The 17,036-nt window shown below is 48.7% G+C and overlaps 1 protein-coding gene across 4 annotated transcripts in view; it reads left to right on the top strand.

Annotated features, from left to right (window-relative positions):
- Positions 1-17,036, top strand: part of PBX1 (PBX homeobox 1) — a 126,433-nt gene that overhangs the window by 96,837 nt on the left and 12,560 nt on the right. For all 4 annotated transcript variants that reach the window (XM_086901518.1, XM_086901521.1, XM_086901520.1 and 1 more), the window contains 4 exons: positions 1,926-2,170; positions 5,215-5,405; positions 6,625-6,760; positions 9,729-9,888. In XM_086901518.1, the coding sequence (XP_086757644.1) occupies positions 1,926-2,170; positions 5,215-5,405; positions 6,625-6,760; positions 9,729-9,888 (732 nt within the window). The remainder of the gene's footprint in view (positions 1-1,925; positions 2,171-5,214; positions 5,406-6,624; positions 6,761-9,728; positions 9,889-17,036) is intronic.

Below are 17,036 nucleotides of genomic sequence, written 5' to 3'. Positions count from 1 at the left end.
GGAATTTATTCTCTTTATTTTCATGGCAAGTCTCTCTCCCTGCTGCATCCCGTCAACTTCCCTCTTCTCTTTTTAAGGAATTTGGCTACTTTTGAATCATATTTCAGTTGATGGACCACAGACCCCATTTTCTTGATGAAATCTGTCCTCTCCCCGTGGATCTATTTATCATGGCTGGGTGCCATGGGAAGCCTCCCATGGTGGGGGGAGATGCTGGTCCTGTCTCCTGAGGGCTCAGCTTCAAATTTGGCACTCTGCCCTCATTCCTCCATGTAGAAATGATCCTCCCTAGCATGGAATTATTTATTATTAGCTCCAGTTTTACTGTTTTGGGGCTTTTTTCTGCCCACCTTCCCACCTGTGTTGACAGTGCATACTTTAATCCCAAAAAAAAAAAAAAAAAAAGACAATAAATGCATGAATGAAAAACTGTTCCAAATGTATGAATAAAATAAAATTAAACAAATGAGTGAAGTGTCCTGAAAATAGTAATTTCAGTAGGCTTTGAAGCTTTTTAAAAAAGCTCCTTTTAGTCTTAACCAAACCTTTCAACAGGGTCTTTCACTTCAATTTTATGATGATAATAGCTGTATCTTTAACTTATTGCAGAGTGGGGAAGACCATACCTGGTGCTTGCTGGGGTTTTTTAGCCACTCTGATTTTATTTCTTGTCACTAACAGGTCTTCCACTACTTTTTTTTTTTTTTATTTCAAATGACAGGAATAATCACTTGCTGTTCTTTGTGCCATGGATTGGGAGGAGGTCAAATTCATCTCAGGTGTCAGCGGGCACGGCTTTATCGAAATCCATGCAACATTTCCCAGCTCTGAATGCTCAGAGAATCTGTGCTCCTGGGGTGGTGTGTGTGCTCAGAGCCCCTGTGCCAGATGAGATGGGGAAATACCATGTTTTACCCCTTCAGAAATGCCTTTTTTTTTAATTTGCTCATCAAGGATTTATTTTATTTATGTGGTTTATTAAGCAGCAGTGAGTGTGTGCGTGTGGAAATCCGATGTTATCGTTGTGTGTTTGAGCACAGACCTTGGAGGGGGACAGGGGGCAGCTCCATTTTCCATTGGGATATCCCAAGCTGTTGGGATGCTCCCGTGTTGTTTTTCCAGGATAGCCCTCACAGGAGAACTTTGACTTGGAGCAATAATTCAGGCAGGGAACACAAAGATGGGAGGAAGATTCTCTTTTTGAAAAGTCACTCTGGGAGGGTTAATTCATCGATGCTCCTTTTCTCGGCATGGTTTAGACATCAGCAGAACGATTGGATTCTTAAAGAAAAGGAATTTTTCCAAGAAGAAAATTAATTTCTTAAGGTTTTTCTTTTTGCACATGTTCCCAGTGTGTGGCTAAAAGCATGGAGACTTCAAGCCCTCTCCACAGTCTGTATTTCAAGATGTGGAAACCAAGGCACAGTTGCCCTGGGCTCTGTGTGTCTTTCTCTGCCATCTGGGCTTGATGTAAATGACATGTTGGGTGACATGAGAGGACCCCTGAGCGAGATGAGATCAGGGCTAGAGAATTCCAACTTCCCATCTCATTCCTGAGTCGGGATATGGTCCCTGTGGCTTCAGGCAGCAAGCGTGGGTACATTTATGGGGTTTTTTTGGTTGCTGTTGCTAGGAGTTTCGCTGCTTGTTCGAGCAGAAAGTGTGGTTTTCTGGGTTAGCTCTGTGGTGAGCTCACTGCCAGTTCTGCCCTACTTCTGTCCTGAGGGAAGGAGGGGAAGAGGAGCTGGAGTGCCCCTGGAAGCCAAGTAGTGATGAGTGAAGCCAAGCTTGGTGATGAGAACTTGGAGCATCAGGCTGCCTGTTGGGGAGCCTGTTGGGAAGGAAGAAACCCCCGCTGACCCCTGGGGATGAGTGAAGCCCCAGGTGTGACTCAGGCTTTCCTCTCCCCATTGTGTCTCCTGCAGTGCTGAGCATCCGGGGGGCACAGGAGGAGGAGCCCACGGACCCCCAGCTGATGAGGTTAGACAACATGCTGCTGGCAGAGGGGGTGGCGGGCCCCGAAAAAGGAGGGGGCTCGGCCGCCGCTGCCGCCGCCGCCGCCGCGTCCGGAGGAGCCGGCTCCGACAACTCGGTGGAGCACTCTGACTACAGAGCCAAACTCTCCCAGATCCGACAGATCTACCACACGGAGCTGGAGAAGTACGAGCAGGTAACAGGCTCCTTCGTGGTGGGACTGGTGGGAGCAAAGAGGATCTGCACAGGTCACTGCTGACATCTGTTGTTAGGAGTGTATGGGCAAATGGGTGATGGATGGAGTGGGAACCTGCTTTTTTTAGGGTTGGGAGGGTTGGGGTTTGATGTTGTGGCGTGAGGATAGTCTTGGCAGGGGTTGTGTCCCTTGGATTTTTTTCACTTTTCACTCCTCCCCTGATATCTTACCCAGAATTGGCCCTGTGAAGGAAGAGGCCTCTCTGACATGCTGGCCTCAGTGATGATAACTGTCCAAGCAAGACTTGAATCAGAATCTTCCTTGAATATGTTTTCTGCTTGAAAAGCTCTTTTTCCAGGGAAAATAAATAATCTTCTTTTCTTGTAGTAAATTACTCCTAAAAAAGAAAAACTGCTTGGGTCATGAACACAGCTGTTGGTAACACTGACAATTTCATGAAGAGCTTTTCAGGCCAATGCTCAAAACCAGTTCCTTTCAGGTGCTTCCAGATGTTTTACAGACCTCTCTTGGCCACTGTGCACCTTGCCCTTGTGGTGTCTACCCCAAGGTTATGGTTTATGGATGTCAGCAAGAGGGTGTCACCTCTTTGGGTACAGAACAAGCTCCACTGCCAGGGGCCAGCTGGGCTGTCAGCTCTCTGGTTTAGAGCCAGTAAAAGGCTCCATTTTACCTGGCTAACTGGGTGTGTGGTGGGGCTGGGGGATGTCTCACCCCCATGGCCACCTTGGCCAAGCTGAGGGAAGGGTGCCCCAGGGTTTGAGCTGGAGTCAGGGTGGCCAGGCAGGGCTCTGGTAGTGAAGCTGTCATGCCACGAGGGGGGTTTCAGCAGAGCCCTAGGGCAGGCAGGGAGCAGGCAGAGGGCTGGATGGATGGATGGATGGATGGATGGATGGATGGATGGATGGATGGATGATGGATGGATGGATGATGGATGGATGGATGATGGATGGATGGATGACCTTTGGTGGCTCTCCTCAGCCCTTGCTGTCACCCCCTTGAGGGACAGGGAGGAGCCTCAGCCATCCCACATGGAGAGCACATCAGGGATCATCTTTCAGGCTGAAGAGAGGTAGAGAGACCTCATGTCCTCTGCTACCCAAGTCCATGGAGAGGTCCGTGGCACAGACAGAGACAGGCTTCAGGGAAGGACCTTCTGCTTCTTCCTCCCCTTGGGCAGGAAGCATCTTCTGCTTCTCCCTCCCCTTTTGTTTGTTGGATGTTCTGATTCTGGTTTTGCTTCACTTTTGTTCCTTGAAGAGACACCCAGGTGAGAGAAGCCTTTAGCCAGGCCCAGAGGGTGGGATGGGTCACATCTCTGGTACCATCACCCACAGTCCTGCAACACCAAGGCTCAGGGCTTTCCCACCTCCTTCCCACTCTCTCCAGTGCAGCTGTTGGGAGCTCAGCCCCTGGATTCTTCTCAGTCTGGCTGCTGCTGGGTCAGCACTGCACTCAGTGGTGAATTTGCCTTTAATGTCCTTTATTTCCTGCCAAGAGGAGATGATCTGAAATTGCTGGGGTGTCTGGGAGCAGTGAGAGCTCTCATAGCCAGCACTCTGGAGATGGGAGTCAGCAGCTGGAGCTGGGGAGGGGCAGTTGGAGGGGCTCTCTTGGCCTTGGGAATGTCTCCTTGTTGGGTCTGAGCCATGGTGGGAATTCAGCTTGGAAGGGTGGGGTAAGACACAGCAAGTCAAGCCCACGTCACCAGTCCACAAATCCAGTGTTGATTTCCCCTGGCAGCCCCTTTTTCCCCTTCATGGGGTGGGAGCTGCAGGCACTGTCCCCAAAGAGCAGCCACCAAATTCCCAGGAGCACCAAAGGCTTCTCCAGCCATCACAGTCCAAGTGCTGCCCCTGGTTTTTGGGGCTTGCTTCTGGGAATCAGAGGATCCCATCATGCCAACGAGGAGCTCATGGGGATGAAGGAGAGGGGAGGGAAGTGAAGTGGCTTTGATCTGGCCTCAAAATCCCTCCCTGGTGCCCTGGCTCCTCCTGTGTCCTCACAGTGTGGGGACAGCAGGAGCAGCCAGACAGTGCTGTGCCAGCAGCAAACTAATTTGGATTGTTACCTGCTTGCCCTTATTTGTCAGGGCTCCTGCCTCGCTCAGGCTTTAATTATTATCCTTATTCACTTCTTACCTGATGTGCCAAGAGCAGGGAGCAGGGCCACGTGTCTCTGGGAGCTGCTCCTGTGAAGCACAGGGGGCTCTGCAGGACACATGGTGGGGCTGTAGAAGGAGGGGCAGTGGCTCAGAAGGGTCATGATCCTCCTCAGGTGAATCTGCAGCTCCTCCAGGACAAAAGTGGCTGGGACCTCTTCATCCTTTACAGGAATTTTAGGGCTTTGTCTGACCCAGCTCCATCCATGATCCCCCGAGAGCAAAGAAATCGGTTCTTGTCTTTCCCAGCGTGTTTATTGGGAGTCTCTAACGCCCCGTGCTAGGCAGAGCAAGGAGATTTCTCTCTCCCTGATGTCTGTTTTAGGCTTACCTAGAAACAGAGTCTAGACACAGTTAGAAGGATTAAAGAGGATATATTTAATGAAGGGCCTTCAGGTGTATTCAGATGAAACCTCCCCAAGGGGCTACACCCAAAATGGATGATGGTCACAAATTTTTCAGACAGATGCAAGTTTGGTCTATTTGCATATCAGGAGTTAATTCTCCAATTACAGCTTCAGGTAATGAAGTAATTTAACACCAGTTTGCTACCCCATAATTCACTTTTGTTTATACTTTTTTGGAGTTCTTGAGCCTCAGGCCTAGAGGAATTGTTCTGTCTGGCCAAAATGTGGAGACAGTTAACTAACACTCTCTATGGAGTTCAGAGTTACACACTAATGCAGCACAGGATCTGAAAAATACAAAAGCTGAGCATCCTTGCTCTGGGCCTGCTCTGAGAAGCCCAGCCAGTGAGGGCTTCACTCACATCTCCATCCGTAGCCACACCACCTCTGTCCTGTCCTTGACACCGCCGAATGACCTTCCCATCCTGGGGTTTCTTTTGCTTTTCCTGCCATCCCAGGCGTGCAACGAGTTCACCACCCACGTGATGAACCTGCTGCGCGAGCAGAGCCGGACCCGGCCCATCTCCCCCAAGGAGATCGAGCGGATGGTGAGCATCATCCACCGCAAGTTCAGCTCCATCCAGATGCAGCTGAAGCAGAGCACGTGCGAAGCCGTCATGATCCTGCGCTCGCGGTTCCTGGACGCACGGTGAGCCCGCCCCACCCAACCTTCCCGCCGTGTCATTGGGCTCCAGGAGGTTTGTTGGGTCTGGGGTAAGCTGAGGGCCAGCTGAAGAACCCCCACCTCCAACACAAATGGCAGAAAGATTTAAAATTTGGCTTTGATCTTTACCTCTCTGTCCTCGTTGGCTCCGTTCTCTGGTGCAGTGCAGGTGGGAAAGCCAGGTAGCTTTCAGAGACACAGCCATTGCTAGCAAGCTCTGAAAATATTCTTTTGACGCTCACTTGCAGATGACAGGAACCCTGGGAGCATAAACCCAGTTATTTTCCGCCCCATGGAAGAGGGAGTCAACAGAGATTTCCCCAGCACCATACATTAGATCGCCCAGTTCCTAAACTCCAAGCAGGAATCCCAGGACCCCAGCATGTACACCCAGCTGGTGGCCACTTTGGGGTTTTCTTGCCTCTTTTATCCCTTAGTTGTCTGTGGCTCAGCAGGGGAGGGGACTGCAATTCAAACCATCCCTCTGTGAGGCTCCCAGCTGTGATGAGAATTGCACATCCTGGTTTTGCAGAAGGAAATCCTGTGGCATATTGCAGCGAGCCTCCGTGGTGAAAACCTGCACTTCAGTTAGGGATGAAAGTTTATCCTCCAGGCCATCCTGTCCCACTTAGATTCCTATTTTTTTTCCCCACTGTTTTTATTGTCCCAGATTTTCAAATTGCTGTAAAATCATTTCATTTCCCAAGCTGGTTAGGTGCAGACTGCAGCTTGGGCTGTAGCTTGTGATGGGGAGGAGAGGCAGCTACACCAGGGGTACAAGGAAAGAGATGCCAGACAGGTAATAATGCCTAGGTGTGAATGGAGCAGACTTCCCCAAGGATATATCCATCTCTGCTTCCTCAGCACAGAGCTTTGCAGAGCTGCACTGATGTCTTTGGTCACGACAGTCAGGTGTCAGGAGTCACCTCCCCAGGTGGAGGAGCCAGATGCCAGTTTTCAGACTCTGCTGTGATAAATTTGAGGTGGAGACTTGCTTTGAGAGGTGCTGAGAGAGCAGTGACCAGCAAGGGGCAGATAAGAAGCTTCCCGGCCATGAGTCTTGTGCTCCATGCTCAGAGAAGCAGAGCAGGGAGGGAGGAAAGTGAGAAACCTAAGAGTATCTAAAATTGCATTCTGTTTTTGGATCCCTGGTGCTCATTCCCTTTCCTTTTCCTTCTATTTCCTATTCGTTCTTCACGTGAAGGCGGAAGAGACGAAACTTCAACAAGCAAGCCACGGAAATCCTGAATGAGTATTTCTATTCCCATCTCAGCAACCCTTATCCCAGTGAGGAAGCCAAAGAAGAGCTAGCCAAGAAATGTGGCATCACAGTCTCACAGGTGAGAGAGCTCAAAGCCTGCACTAGTGGGAAACCTCAGCATGGGGAAGGCTGTTCCACACCTCAGACCAGCCAGTCCTGTCCAGTGTTGAGCATTTAATTATTAAATCAGTTTAGTTCAAGTTAGTGAGAGTGGGTGGGAGTGCAGATGGCACTTGCAGATTGAAGCCATGCATGGAAAGTCTGAGAGCAGATTTAGGAGGTAGGAAGGCACCATGGAGCAATGGCTATGTGTGCAGCCAAGGTGTTGACAACACAGAAATGATGTGGCAGCACCCAGAGGGGCAAATTCTCCTCAAGGAATTAGTGCTGCAACAAGAGCTTGTTTGATCTGAAAGTCCTTTCTCCAAGGGATTAAAAGCAGTAGGAAGAGTTGTGCAGGTTTTGCTTGATAAGACAGAATGGACAAGTCCTGGTGGGAAGGACCTGGGTGTAACTGTTACTGTTTGTGCTCAGTGAGGGTGGGATTTCTCAGGGTCATTTCTCTCAGTCATTACCCTTGTGCTGCAGAACATGACATCTCCCTGACTTGCACATCCCTCAGAACATGGTGGTTAGTAAAGACAAAGTGAATTATTTCCATATGTTCAAGGAGGCCACATAGTTCCTGGAGTCTGTAGCTTTGACCTGGGAGCTGCTGTGATTTGTGAGGAGCACAGTCAGCCCTTGAAATGTTCAGCCATACATTGCTCAGGCCTGCCCTTCTTTATTTCCTCTCTTTTTGGAGCAAGCTGTGTGATTGAGAGCCAGTCTTTGTGGCCTGTGGTAGGCTCGTCCTCACGTGAGCCTCTAGGCTCCCATGGCATTCCCTGTCTTGGGCTGCTTCCCAGCCCCAGGCACGTGCCTGCTCGTCACTTGAGCAAACTGCAGACAGCCAGGAGCATCTGGTGTCCTTGTGGGAGCGTGTCTGCCTTCAGCAGGAGCAGCAGCATCCAGGGGTAGGTGTCATCACCGTGCTGAGCGCCTGCTGAGTGACTCCAATCGCCTCCCCTGGGCTGGAAGACCCAAACGTTGCTTCTTCCCAGAGTTACCTACAGGAGACAGCACATATTGGCTTAAATAAAGCTCCAGCTGTCCCAGTGCTTCCCCTCTCACTTCTAATTCATCTGTTCACACTTACAACTTCTCCTTTGCAAAGACAAAATGCCCAGGAGAAATGCTGCGCTTAGGAGGTGGTTTTGAGCGTGCTGTATCGAGGCTGCTTTGTGCCTGTCTCCAGGATCTGCCTCCTTTCTTCATCTAAATAAGACAGAAACAAACACACATCCAGGTCTGGTTTTGCTGGGACTAAGTGGGAGCACAGGTCCCATGAATGTGTGCAAGTCTTGAGCAGAGTTACCCGAACTCAGAGTCTGACCAGGTTAGGCAGGTGTGCTGCAGAGATTGTAAAATGCAGGTAGGTTGTGTGTATATTCCAACCTCCTGCCCTGTGGTGCTCAGAGTTCACCCAGGATGTGAAACCAGAAAAGCAGTCAAGAGGAAATTTCCATCTGGAAAGATCATGGAGGAGCACGTTGTCATTAGTGAGACCAAGAGGTGGAATGGAGCTCCTTGCCAACAGCACCTGGTGGTGCCACCAAAAAGATTGCTCCCAGATCTGGGCTGGGTGCTGATTACATTTTCTGCAGGTCGTATTTTCTCTTTCCTGCTCTGCAGGGTTGGATGCCTGTAGCTCAGTAGCCATTAAATGCGTGGAAGCTGCTGAATGCTCTAATAGCACTGCAGATAGAAAGCAGCAAAGGAATAAAATCTTACGGGTTTGTTACCAACACCCAAGCCCAAGCAATTTCCCTAAGATAAAGGAGAAATCATGGGCTTCAAAGGATGAGCATCCATTTTTGTCTCCTGTGTCTCTGGTGCTTGCTCAGTTCATTTGGAAGAGGGAGCACTGATGTACTTGCTCACCAGCAAGCAAAGGGAGAATGTCCTTGAAATCTCACTGAAGGAGTCGGTCTTTCTAGCTCAGGATTGCAGCTCCAAGCTATTCTAGGAGTGTTGGAGCTTTTCTGGAGAGCTGCAGCATCCTCCTCATTTTCCAGTTCCCTTTATCCTGATAAGCCCTCTCAGACAAAGTCAGTAGCGGCTAGAAATTGTCTTCTGCTGAGAGACCTGCACATAGGAAGACATTACCCTGATTCTCTGTGCTCAGTGCTGATGAAGAAGAAGCTGAGAGCTGCTTCTCAAGCTGTAGGATTGAATCTTTCCCATGTTTTCTCTGAAATAGTTCAGTGTGAGATAGTGCCCAGGAGTGAGCAGGAATATCACCAACAAACACAGGTGAAACATCTGTTTCCATCTTCCACCCCTTCCCAAGGCACACACTTCTCTCCTGGGACCAAAGTTAGGTTTTAGGACAAGTCCTGTGCTCCTTCACCCTTCCCCTGAAGTTCCTGGCTCATGCAGTGGCTCATGCTAAACCCTGCAAAGCCGAGCTCAGCCAGATAAAGAGCATCCACTTCTGGCTTTGTGCCCTGCTTCCCCTCAGATGGGTCAAAAGAGAGCTTTGGTGATACTGAGGCAATTTCGTGTGTCAGCCAGGCCTCAATCAATTCTCTGAGTGTTCTCCCTGTCAGCTGCTGGTAATCAGGGCATCTATCCCATCAAAGGCATACTGAGGGGGAGAGAAATAAAAATGACACATACCTGCTCTCAAATCATGCAATTTCGGGGTCATTTGACTTTGTCGTGTTTCTTTGAATCCATTTTAAGATTTTTATGGGGTTGCTCTAGTGTTTCCAGTGGAGCTTCCCATCCATGGCAGAACCAGCTCCATCCACACAAACCCAGTGCTCCCAAGGGGATCCCATCACCTCTCCTGGGCTTGGCGTGGCACACACGGGTGGAAGGTGCTAGAAAAGGAGGGGAGGAAAAAATCTGCGCTGCTTCACCTGAACTAATCCACCTTCCTCACCCAGGTGCACCTGGCAGAGGTGAAACTTTAACATCCTTGTCTTTTGAACTCGCTCTAGGTATCAAACTGGTTTGGAAATAAGAGAATCCGGTACAAGAAGAACATAGGTAAATTTCAAGAGGAAGCCAATATTTATGCTGCCAAAACGGCTGTCACGGCTACCAATGTGTCAGCCCATGGAAGCCAGGCTAACTCACCCTCAACTCCCAATTCAGCTGGTTAGTTTTTATTTTTCTTTTATTTTGGGTTGTTAGTGTTGGGTTTTTCTGTTTGTTCTCCCCTCTCCCTCTAATCTCTCTCGTTTTCTCCTTTTGGTTATTTCAGATTTTATTCTCTGGGTTTGGTTTGCTCACTTTTGTGGTCTTAAAAAAAAAAACAAACAACCAAAAGAGGGAAATGGGTTTGGTTTGGTGGGTTTTTTGTGAGGGGGGTTACTTTATTTTCTTTGCTTTTTTCTCCCTATTTTCTCCTTTTTTCCCTCTTCCCCTTCCCTGTTCTGTTTGATGTTGGAAAAAAGGATGTGGTCAGACCTTGTGACTGATGGTGCTGTGGTGGGGGGTTATATGCATGGATGGTAAACACAAAACCAGAAAAGTGGTCCACAAACTGTTGTTGGGATTGCTTGCACTTTGTGGGGGAGAAAAAAAAAAAAAAAAGTAATAGAAAAGTTATTGTGTAATGATTTTATTTCACCGGGGCTGAAAGCATGAGTGATCCTAATGGATAAACCCCAGCATCTCTGAGATGTCCTATCTCATGCCATTTTGAGGGTTGTTTTTGGGTAAATTTTTATCCTTTGATTTTCTTTTTGTTGTGGTTATCTCTTTGATTGCTTACATGACAGTGTCTGGATCACCTGCAAGAGTGTGCTCTGTGTGAATTTTATTTTCCCTTTGTGTCAGTGCAATCCAGAGAAGTTCATGGGTCGTTCCCTTCCCTTTCCCCCTTTCCTTCCCATCTGCTGTGGTTTCCATTTGTTTGTTTTGAGAGTCAAAGGCACAGAGCACTTTGCCCAGATTTCAACTCCTCTGCTAGAGAATGATGCTCAGTTCACGCGTGGTGCCTGCTGCAAGGTTGGCCAACCCAAAAATAATCAGGGGCTGCGGATCCAAGAGCAATGGAAAATTGGGATTTGTTTACAAGGAGAGGGGGGAAAAAACCCCAAAAACTTCATGGGTTCCATGTGCTTGTAATCCATGCAAATATCTGTGTGCCTGTTTTCTTTTTAGGGGTGGGAGGGAGAGTGGGAACGTGCCACTCTTGAGCCTTTGGGCTGAGTGTCTGCTCACAGCGCCCTTCCCTGGGGACGTGATGCTTGGTGTCACCAGAGAGGCAGGAAAGGGAGCAAAGAGGATGGTGGGCAGCAGGAGTGAGCATAACCCTGCCTCTGATCAGAGGAATCACGCTCCAGAAACACCCCTGGCCCTGGAGGATTTGAGTGGAAGGTGGAGAGCCAGGGGTCAAACATAGGGAGGAAGCAGTGGGACAATCTCTCCCACCTCCTCCTCTCCCAGGGGTGTCTGCTCTGGCTCAGGTGCTCTGAGGGCTTAGGTGGATGCAGCAGAGCTCTGCAGAGACAGTTTCACTGCAGTTTTGTTTTATTCTTTTTGGTTTGGTGGGGTTTTTGTTCCCCTCCCGTTCTGTCAACTGATGAAGATTTAACTGCATTTTCAAAAATGTCATTCTTTCCAAGGAGCTCACACAAAATACCTGCTCAGGTGGGCTCTCCTGATGTTAACACCCCCTGTAGAAAAAGCTGGAGGGAATTGTGCTGGAGAGGGCAGAATTGTGTGTGTTGAGGGAGAGGCCTGCTGCCTGTGATCAGTCTGCCCCAAAGAGAAGCAGCTTCCCTTCTTTTCCTCTTTCTTCAGCAGGAGACAGATCCCAGAGGTCTGGAATAGCAAGGGAACAGCTTCAAATTACCTGAGTGGGTTTGGCTCTGGGCTGCATGTAGGAGAATAAGCATTTCCTCAGTTCCTGACTGGTTAAATAGTGCTCCAGAACAAGGCTGTTTCCTCACCTTCCCCACAGGCAGTGAGGCGGTTGTTTCAGAGATAAATTGGCCAGTGCCCTGCAGTAAACAGCTGAGATAATCCCTGGATAACACCGTGCTTTCAAGAAAGGACAAACAGTCCTGTTATTAACAGGGAAAACTTGAGCTCCTGGGTCCTCTTTGTGGCTCACTTGTCTGCAGTCTGGAGTCATTGACCTCTTTTCACGTGCCTGAAGTGTCAGCGGTGCTAAAGCAGAGCGAGGGGAGCTTGCAGGCCACAGAGATCCTTCTTCTGCTTAGAAATAAAATGTTCCTAACCTGGCCCAGGTCCCACACCCTGCCTGTAATGCTGAAACAGTGGCAGAGCAGCCAGGAGGCCCCACTTGCTCTGGCTCAGCTTGCAGAGGTGGTGGGTTTGGGTGTCCTTGGAGAAGACAGCTGGAATTGCGCGTGATTTTTATCTGCTGACAGTCGAGATCCTCCCAGCTGAACCATGCAGATGTAACAGCTCAGTCCCCTGCATTGTCACATCCTGGGACAAAGACACGTCCTGAGGACATCCTGTGATCTCTCCTGCTTCGAGGTGTCCTGTAGGTCCTAGCAGCAAGAAGCACTCCTGTACCTGCTAGGTCTGAAATACCTGTCTGAGAAAGATTGGGACAATTGTGTCCAGGACCATGAGCCACCAGATGTGCTGAATTCTCCAGGGAGGATCATGGAAGCCAATGAAGAGGTGAAGAACTAAGAGGGCCAATGCCTCTCCTCTTACACTGTGAGCTTCTTGCTGTTCCCAGATCACTGACTGAGACTTTGGTGAGGAGGTAGCCTGAACAAAGGGAATTTGTAGGACTTTCTGGTTTAAATACATTATAGGGCGTGTGGAAAGAAAGTAAGCAGAGGACAGGTCATGAGAAAGAAATGACCAGCAGTGTAGTCCCTGGAGGGCCATGATGTTGGAAGAGGAGGTGGAGCTGGATGCAGTGGGACCTGGGACAGGAGCTGAATTCATTTCTGCTGTGGCTTTGCAGACCCATCTGTTCTCTCATTGATGCCCATGTTACTGGAGATCGGTGAATGGCTACAGTCAGTCAAAGAGATTGGCCACACATTGACAAGGGCAAGGATTGCATCTGTTTGGCCATCTGGCACGTTCAGAGCAAGGGCCCCCATCCTCAGTCACCCAGGCCTGAATGTCAAACACCTTTTCATCCGGAATACGCGCGGTTGGGCTTTATCAGCCAGATGTTCAAATAAGATGAGAAGTCTGGCTCATTTGGGCTAACAACTCCCCATCCTCACTTTGATTTCCTGGACAATCTCAGCACAAAAACCACATGGCAAATGAAAGCTGTTTTATGTGGGCAGACCCTTTTGCCAACCAGATTCCTCAAGGGCCACACACAGGTGATGGCATCCAGTGAAATCTTGAATGCAGAGCAGCCAAAATTGTCTGGAGCTGCTTTGTTGGTTTTTTTTTACCTGCTCATCCTTTTGTTTTGTAAAAATCTCCTTGTGAAGCTGCTGCATGGAAATGTGCTTCATCAAGCACAGGTGTCTTCAGTGCCCTCCTCCATTTGTGTCCACAACACACCACTGGAGAGGACTCTGCTTCAGCAGAGACTCTTCTGGTCCTGGCTTCACTGTCCTCAGTGTTGGACAATGAAAAAGAACAAATATCCTGCTGGATCATCCCTGGCTTTTGGACCTACTTTGTGGCTTTGTCCAGCTAAGGAGCTATATCACCTCATTTTTCCCTCATTTTTGGTCATGGGAAAAAAAAAAAATGGCCAAAAAACACACACAAAAAGACCAAAAAACAAAAGACACCACAAAAAGTCACAAGAGGCAAAAATCTTGTGCTCTCAATGCATGTGTGTCACTGCTGCTGACTTCAGCTAGGAATCTTGTAGACATGACCAAAGTCATTTCAGAGCTTCAGTGTGCTGGATCTCTCTTGGTGGCTGTAGGTGGGATGAGGCAGCAGATGAGGATGGCTTGATTTCAGCTCAGTGAACACCATTACCCTGTCTGTTTATTCGTGGTACCATTTAAATTGTCAGATACTTTAGAGAAAAGTACTTACTAAAGGTCCTGGAAAATTGGAGGTGGAAGTTGAGACTGTCAGAACACAGAAGATACTGGAGAAGCTGGAGAAGAAACTCTAAAGAGCTGGAAAAGTGGTGCAAGAAGTATCAGCGGTCAAGATTGTGAAGATTTTTGAAATGGAGGCAAAATTTAGGTGGGCTTTGCTTATCAGAGGTGGAAGAAATCTCTGAGGAGGCATTGTTTTGATGCAGGCTTTCACCCAGGGCAAGATCTGACTGCCAGAGTTTGCTCAGACATTTCCTGCACTCTTTCTGAAGCTGGTGCAGCCCTGATAGAAACTCAGCACCAAGGATAAGTGGGGATAGGTCTTGGCTTGAAAAAGATGTCTGGATGCTGAAGATGAAACACTCTTCCACATTGCTACAAGTCATGGGTTTTCTGATAGATATTTTTGTCTACCCACAATAATTTCAGGAACTTCCATGCCAAGATCAGAGCACTTTCCTCCTGGGCTCACAGACTCGAAGATGAGCTTCTCTCATTCACGACCTTTCAATTCCTGAGGAACCCCAGACCAAATTACAGCCACCGAAAGCCTGTGGTGCATTCAGGGAAAGAACATTCCAGAGGGACGGGTCAGATTCACAATGGGTCCTCCTCTAGTGCAAGGACTTGACTTGTATTCCTGGATCTTATCTCTGTGGAGGACATCTGAATCTAAATTTTCAGGGCTCTTCACACTGCTGCGCCCTCTCCCAGCTTAGCCATGTCTCCAAGACTTTGGGCTACTGTAATTTTTGGGCATGGTGAGTGCTGAAGTGGTGCAGAGGGCTCTGCAATTACAGCTCTGATCCAAATGCATCCGTACACGCAGGGCCATTGGTATGCGCATATTTATCTCTGCATCCACATCAGCAGCAAGACATATTTACCGTTTAGATATGCACATATATTGTAAAAACACCCCTTGCCAATAGCAGTGTATATCTTGTAAGTGACATTTCCAGAGCTCCTCATGATTTCCAAGACACCGTCGCTCTTCAGAACTAGAGTTTGTGGATGTTTGTTTATTTTTATTTCCTCCCTCCCAGCCTCAATTTTATGGCCAGGTTTGTTAAGTTTCAATAAAATATCAGTTAAGTTTATGGCATTTTTATTTGTTACTGTTGTTATAATTTTCCTTTGGTAGGGGAAGGTGGGATGAAATGTTGCTCAGCTGTGGGCAGAGCGATAGCAGTGCCATGCCAGGTGCTAAGGGATTCTAGAGTTCTCTTTCCAGCTCTGCCACTGATTATTTGTTGTGATCTCAAAGATTTCTGCTCCCCTCAAAAGAGGAGGGAAATACTCTCTGCTTCCTATGAGCACTGGCTGCAGAGTCTTTTGGTTCTCAGCCACTGTGGGAGTACAAATCTGCATTACTGCCCTGTGCTTTTATTAAGGTGGTCGAGGCAATCACTCAGAAAATGGGTTTGGAAGCATCTTGGTGTGTGTGAAACGTGCCTATCTTCACGCTTAAAGCTGAGCACTGTCAGGGTGGGCTGGCCCCACTCTGCCAGCTCATTTCTCTAGGTTTTTTGCCTTTAAAACAGCAAGTAACCTGAGAGGTTGGGAAGTGACAGGAGCCCTTTGCCAGCTGAGCAGAGGAGGTGATGGTTACAGCTGCCTCCTGACTAGTCCCGGTTGTTTTACGCAGCGCCGTGGGATTGCTCTCTGGAACAGGTTGGGCAGGTTGACAGTGAGCACAGACAATGAGCTATTCCTGGCTTCACTCTTGTCAGGCACCGGTGGGAGGGTCCTGATCCAAGACTCGCTGTGCTCAAGATGAGTCTTTCTCTTGGCTGCCTTGGGTGTTGTATCTAGCAGTGATTTTTCTGCTCTCCTTTGATTCCGAGAACCGCCAGCACCTGACAAAGGAGCCGGTCACTAAGAGAGCAGCAGGGAATGTAGTGAACATGAAATCTCCAGCACAGCCCTCCCACCTGCTCCCTGACCTTTGTCAGAGGTGGCTTCCTTCAGAGGAGCCTTCCTGCTCCACCTCCAGGGCACAGCTGGGATCTGTCCCTGTTTCTTCCCTCTCCAGCAAAGGGAGGGAGATTGCCAGGCATATCTCAGAGCGTACGCATGAGCCATAGTTGGGCAATTCCACCAGGACTGTGGTTGCCAGTCTTCCAAGCTGGAAATGGCAGTGTAGATGCTGAGAGTATATTTGGGACTGGAGCTGAAAGCATAGCTGACCTGGGCCCCTGAAGTCTCTCCTTTCCAAGGCTAACGTCATGTATAACTAAACCTTGCACGTTGAGCTGTCTCACACTTAACGCGCTGATCTGCACGATAAATTCTGAAATAATCCCATAAAACCTTTTTATTTATTTTTAACCCCCTTGCTGCCTTCCCTGCCTTCCAGTTACATGATGGGTTTGTTTCTTCTGTTAAGTGGTTGAGGAGGTGCTCAGATATCTCAAAGCTGGAAGCATAAAACTTCTAATTTCTGCAAAGGCGGGATTTATTTTTTTCTTTTGTGTTTCTTTTTCTCCTGATCCCACCCAGTTGTCTTCTCTGTTACAATTTTTTAGCATAACACTGACGACTGGTGCATGCAGTGGGGAATTTGCTTACAGAGCTTGTTCTTCTGGGGCAGCTGGCCCAGGAGGGCTGCAGCACCCTCGTGTTCTCTCACGGGCCATCGCAGTGAAAGACTTTTGCCAGCATGATGGGCACTGGGAGTCTAACCCAGGTGCCTTCACATTTTTGTGAGCCTTTGCTCCTGGTGCTCTGCAGTTCCCACCAGTGATGGGTTCCCGATGTCCTGAAGGCAAACCCCATGCACAGCTCCCTCGCAGAGCCCCCTGTGGCTCAGCCAAAGCTCCGGCTGTGGGGCTGGATGGGCTCTGGACGTCTCACCCTGCAGGGAGCAGTGCAGGCAAGAATCACCCAGCTTGTTCTGAGCTTCTCAGCATGGGCTTGGTTTGCCTGCTGCAAAGGTTTCTGCTCTTGATAGCAGGGCTTGTCTGGGTAATTCTGGTCTCCAGCGCAGTCTTGCTGGGTGAACACCTCCAACAACCGAGATCCTTCAAAGCTGTCTGAAGGATTCTGATGCTATCCGAATCCTCCAGGCTGTGCTTTGTTTGTCTCAGTCAAAAGCATGAGGAATCCTTCCTCCAGCTGAGGAGCTGTTGAAGAATGTTCTTGGCATTGAGCTGTAACAACATGTGGCTTTGAATAACCTCAAGAGTGCATCCTTTTTTTTTTATTTTGCTTGCTCTCTTCTTCATACTACTAACCTGACTGTGTGTTTTGTTTTTGTGGTTGCTTTGCATGTTGTTCCTT

This window comes from Cyanistes caeruleus, chromosome 9, assembly GCF_971803275.1.
Source record: "Cyanistes caeruleus chromosome 9, bCyaCae1.hap1.1, whole genome shotgun sequence".
In the NCBI taxonomy this organism is placed as follows: domain Eukaryota; kingdom Metazoa; phylum Chordata; class Aves; order Passeriformes; family Paridae; genus Cyanistes; species Cyanistes caeruleus.
Note: the sequence above shows the minus strand (reverse complement) of the source record. Positions and strands in the feature narration are given on the sequence as shown.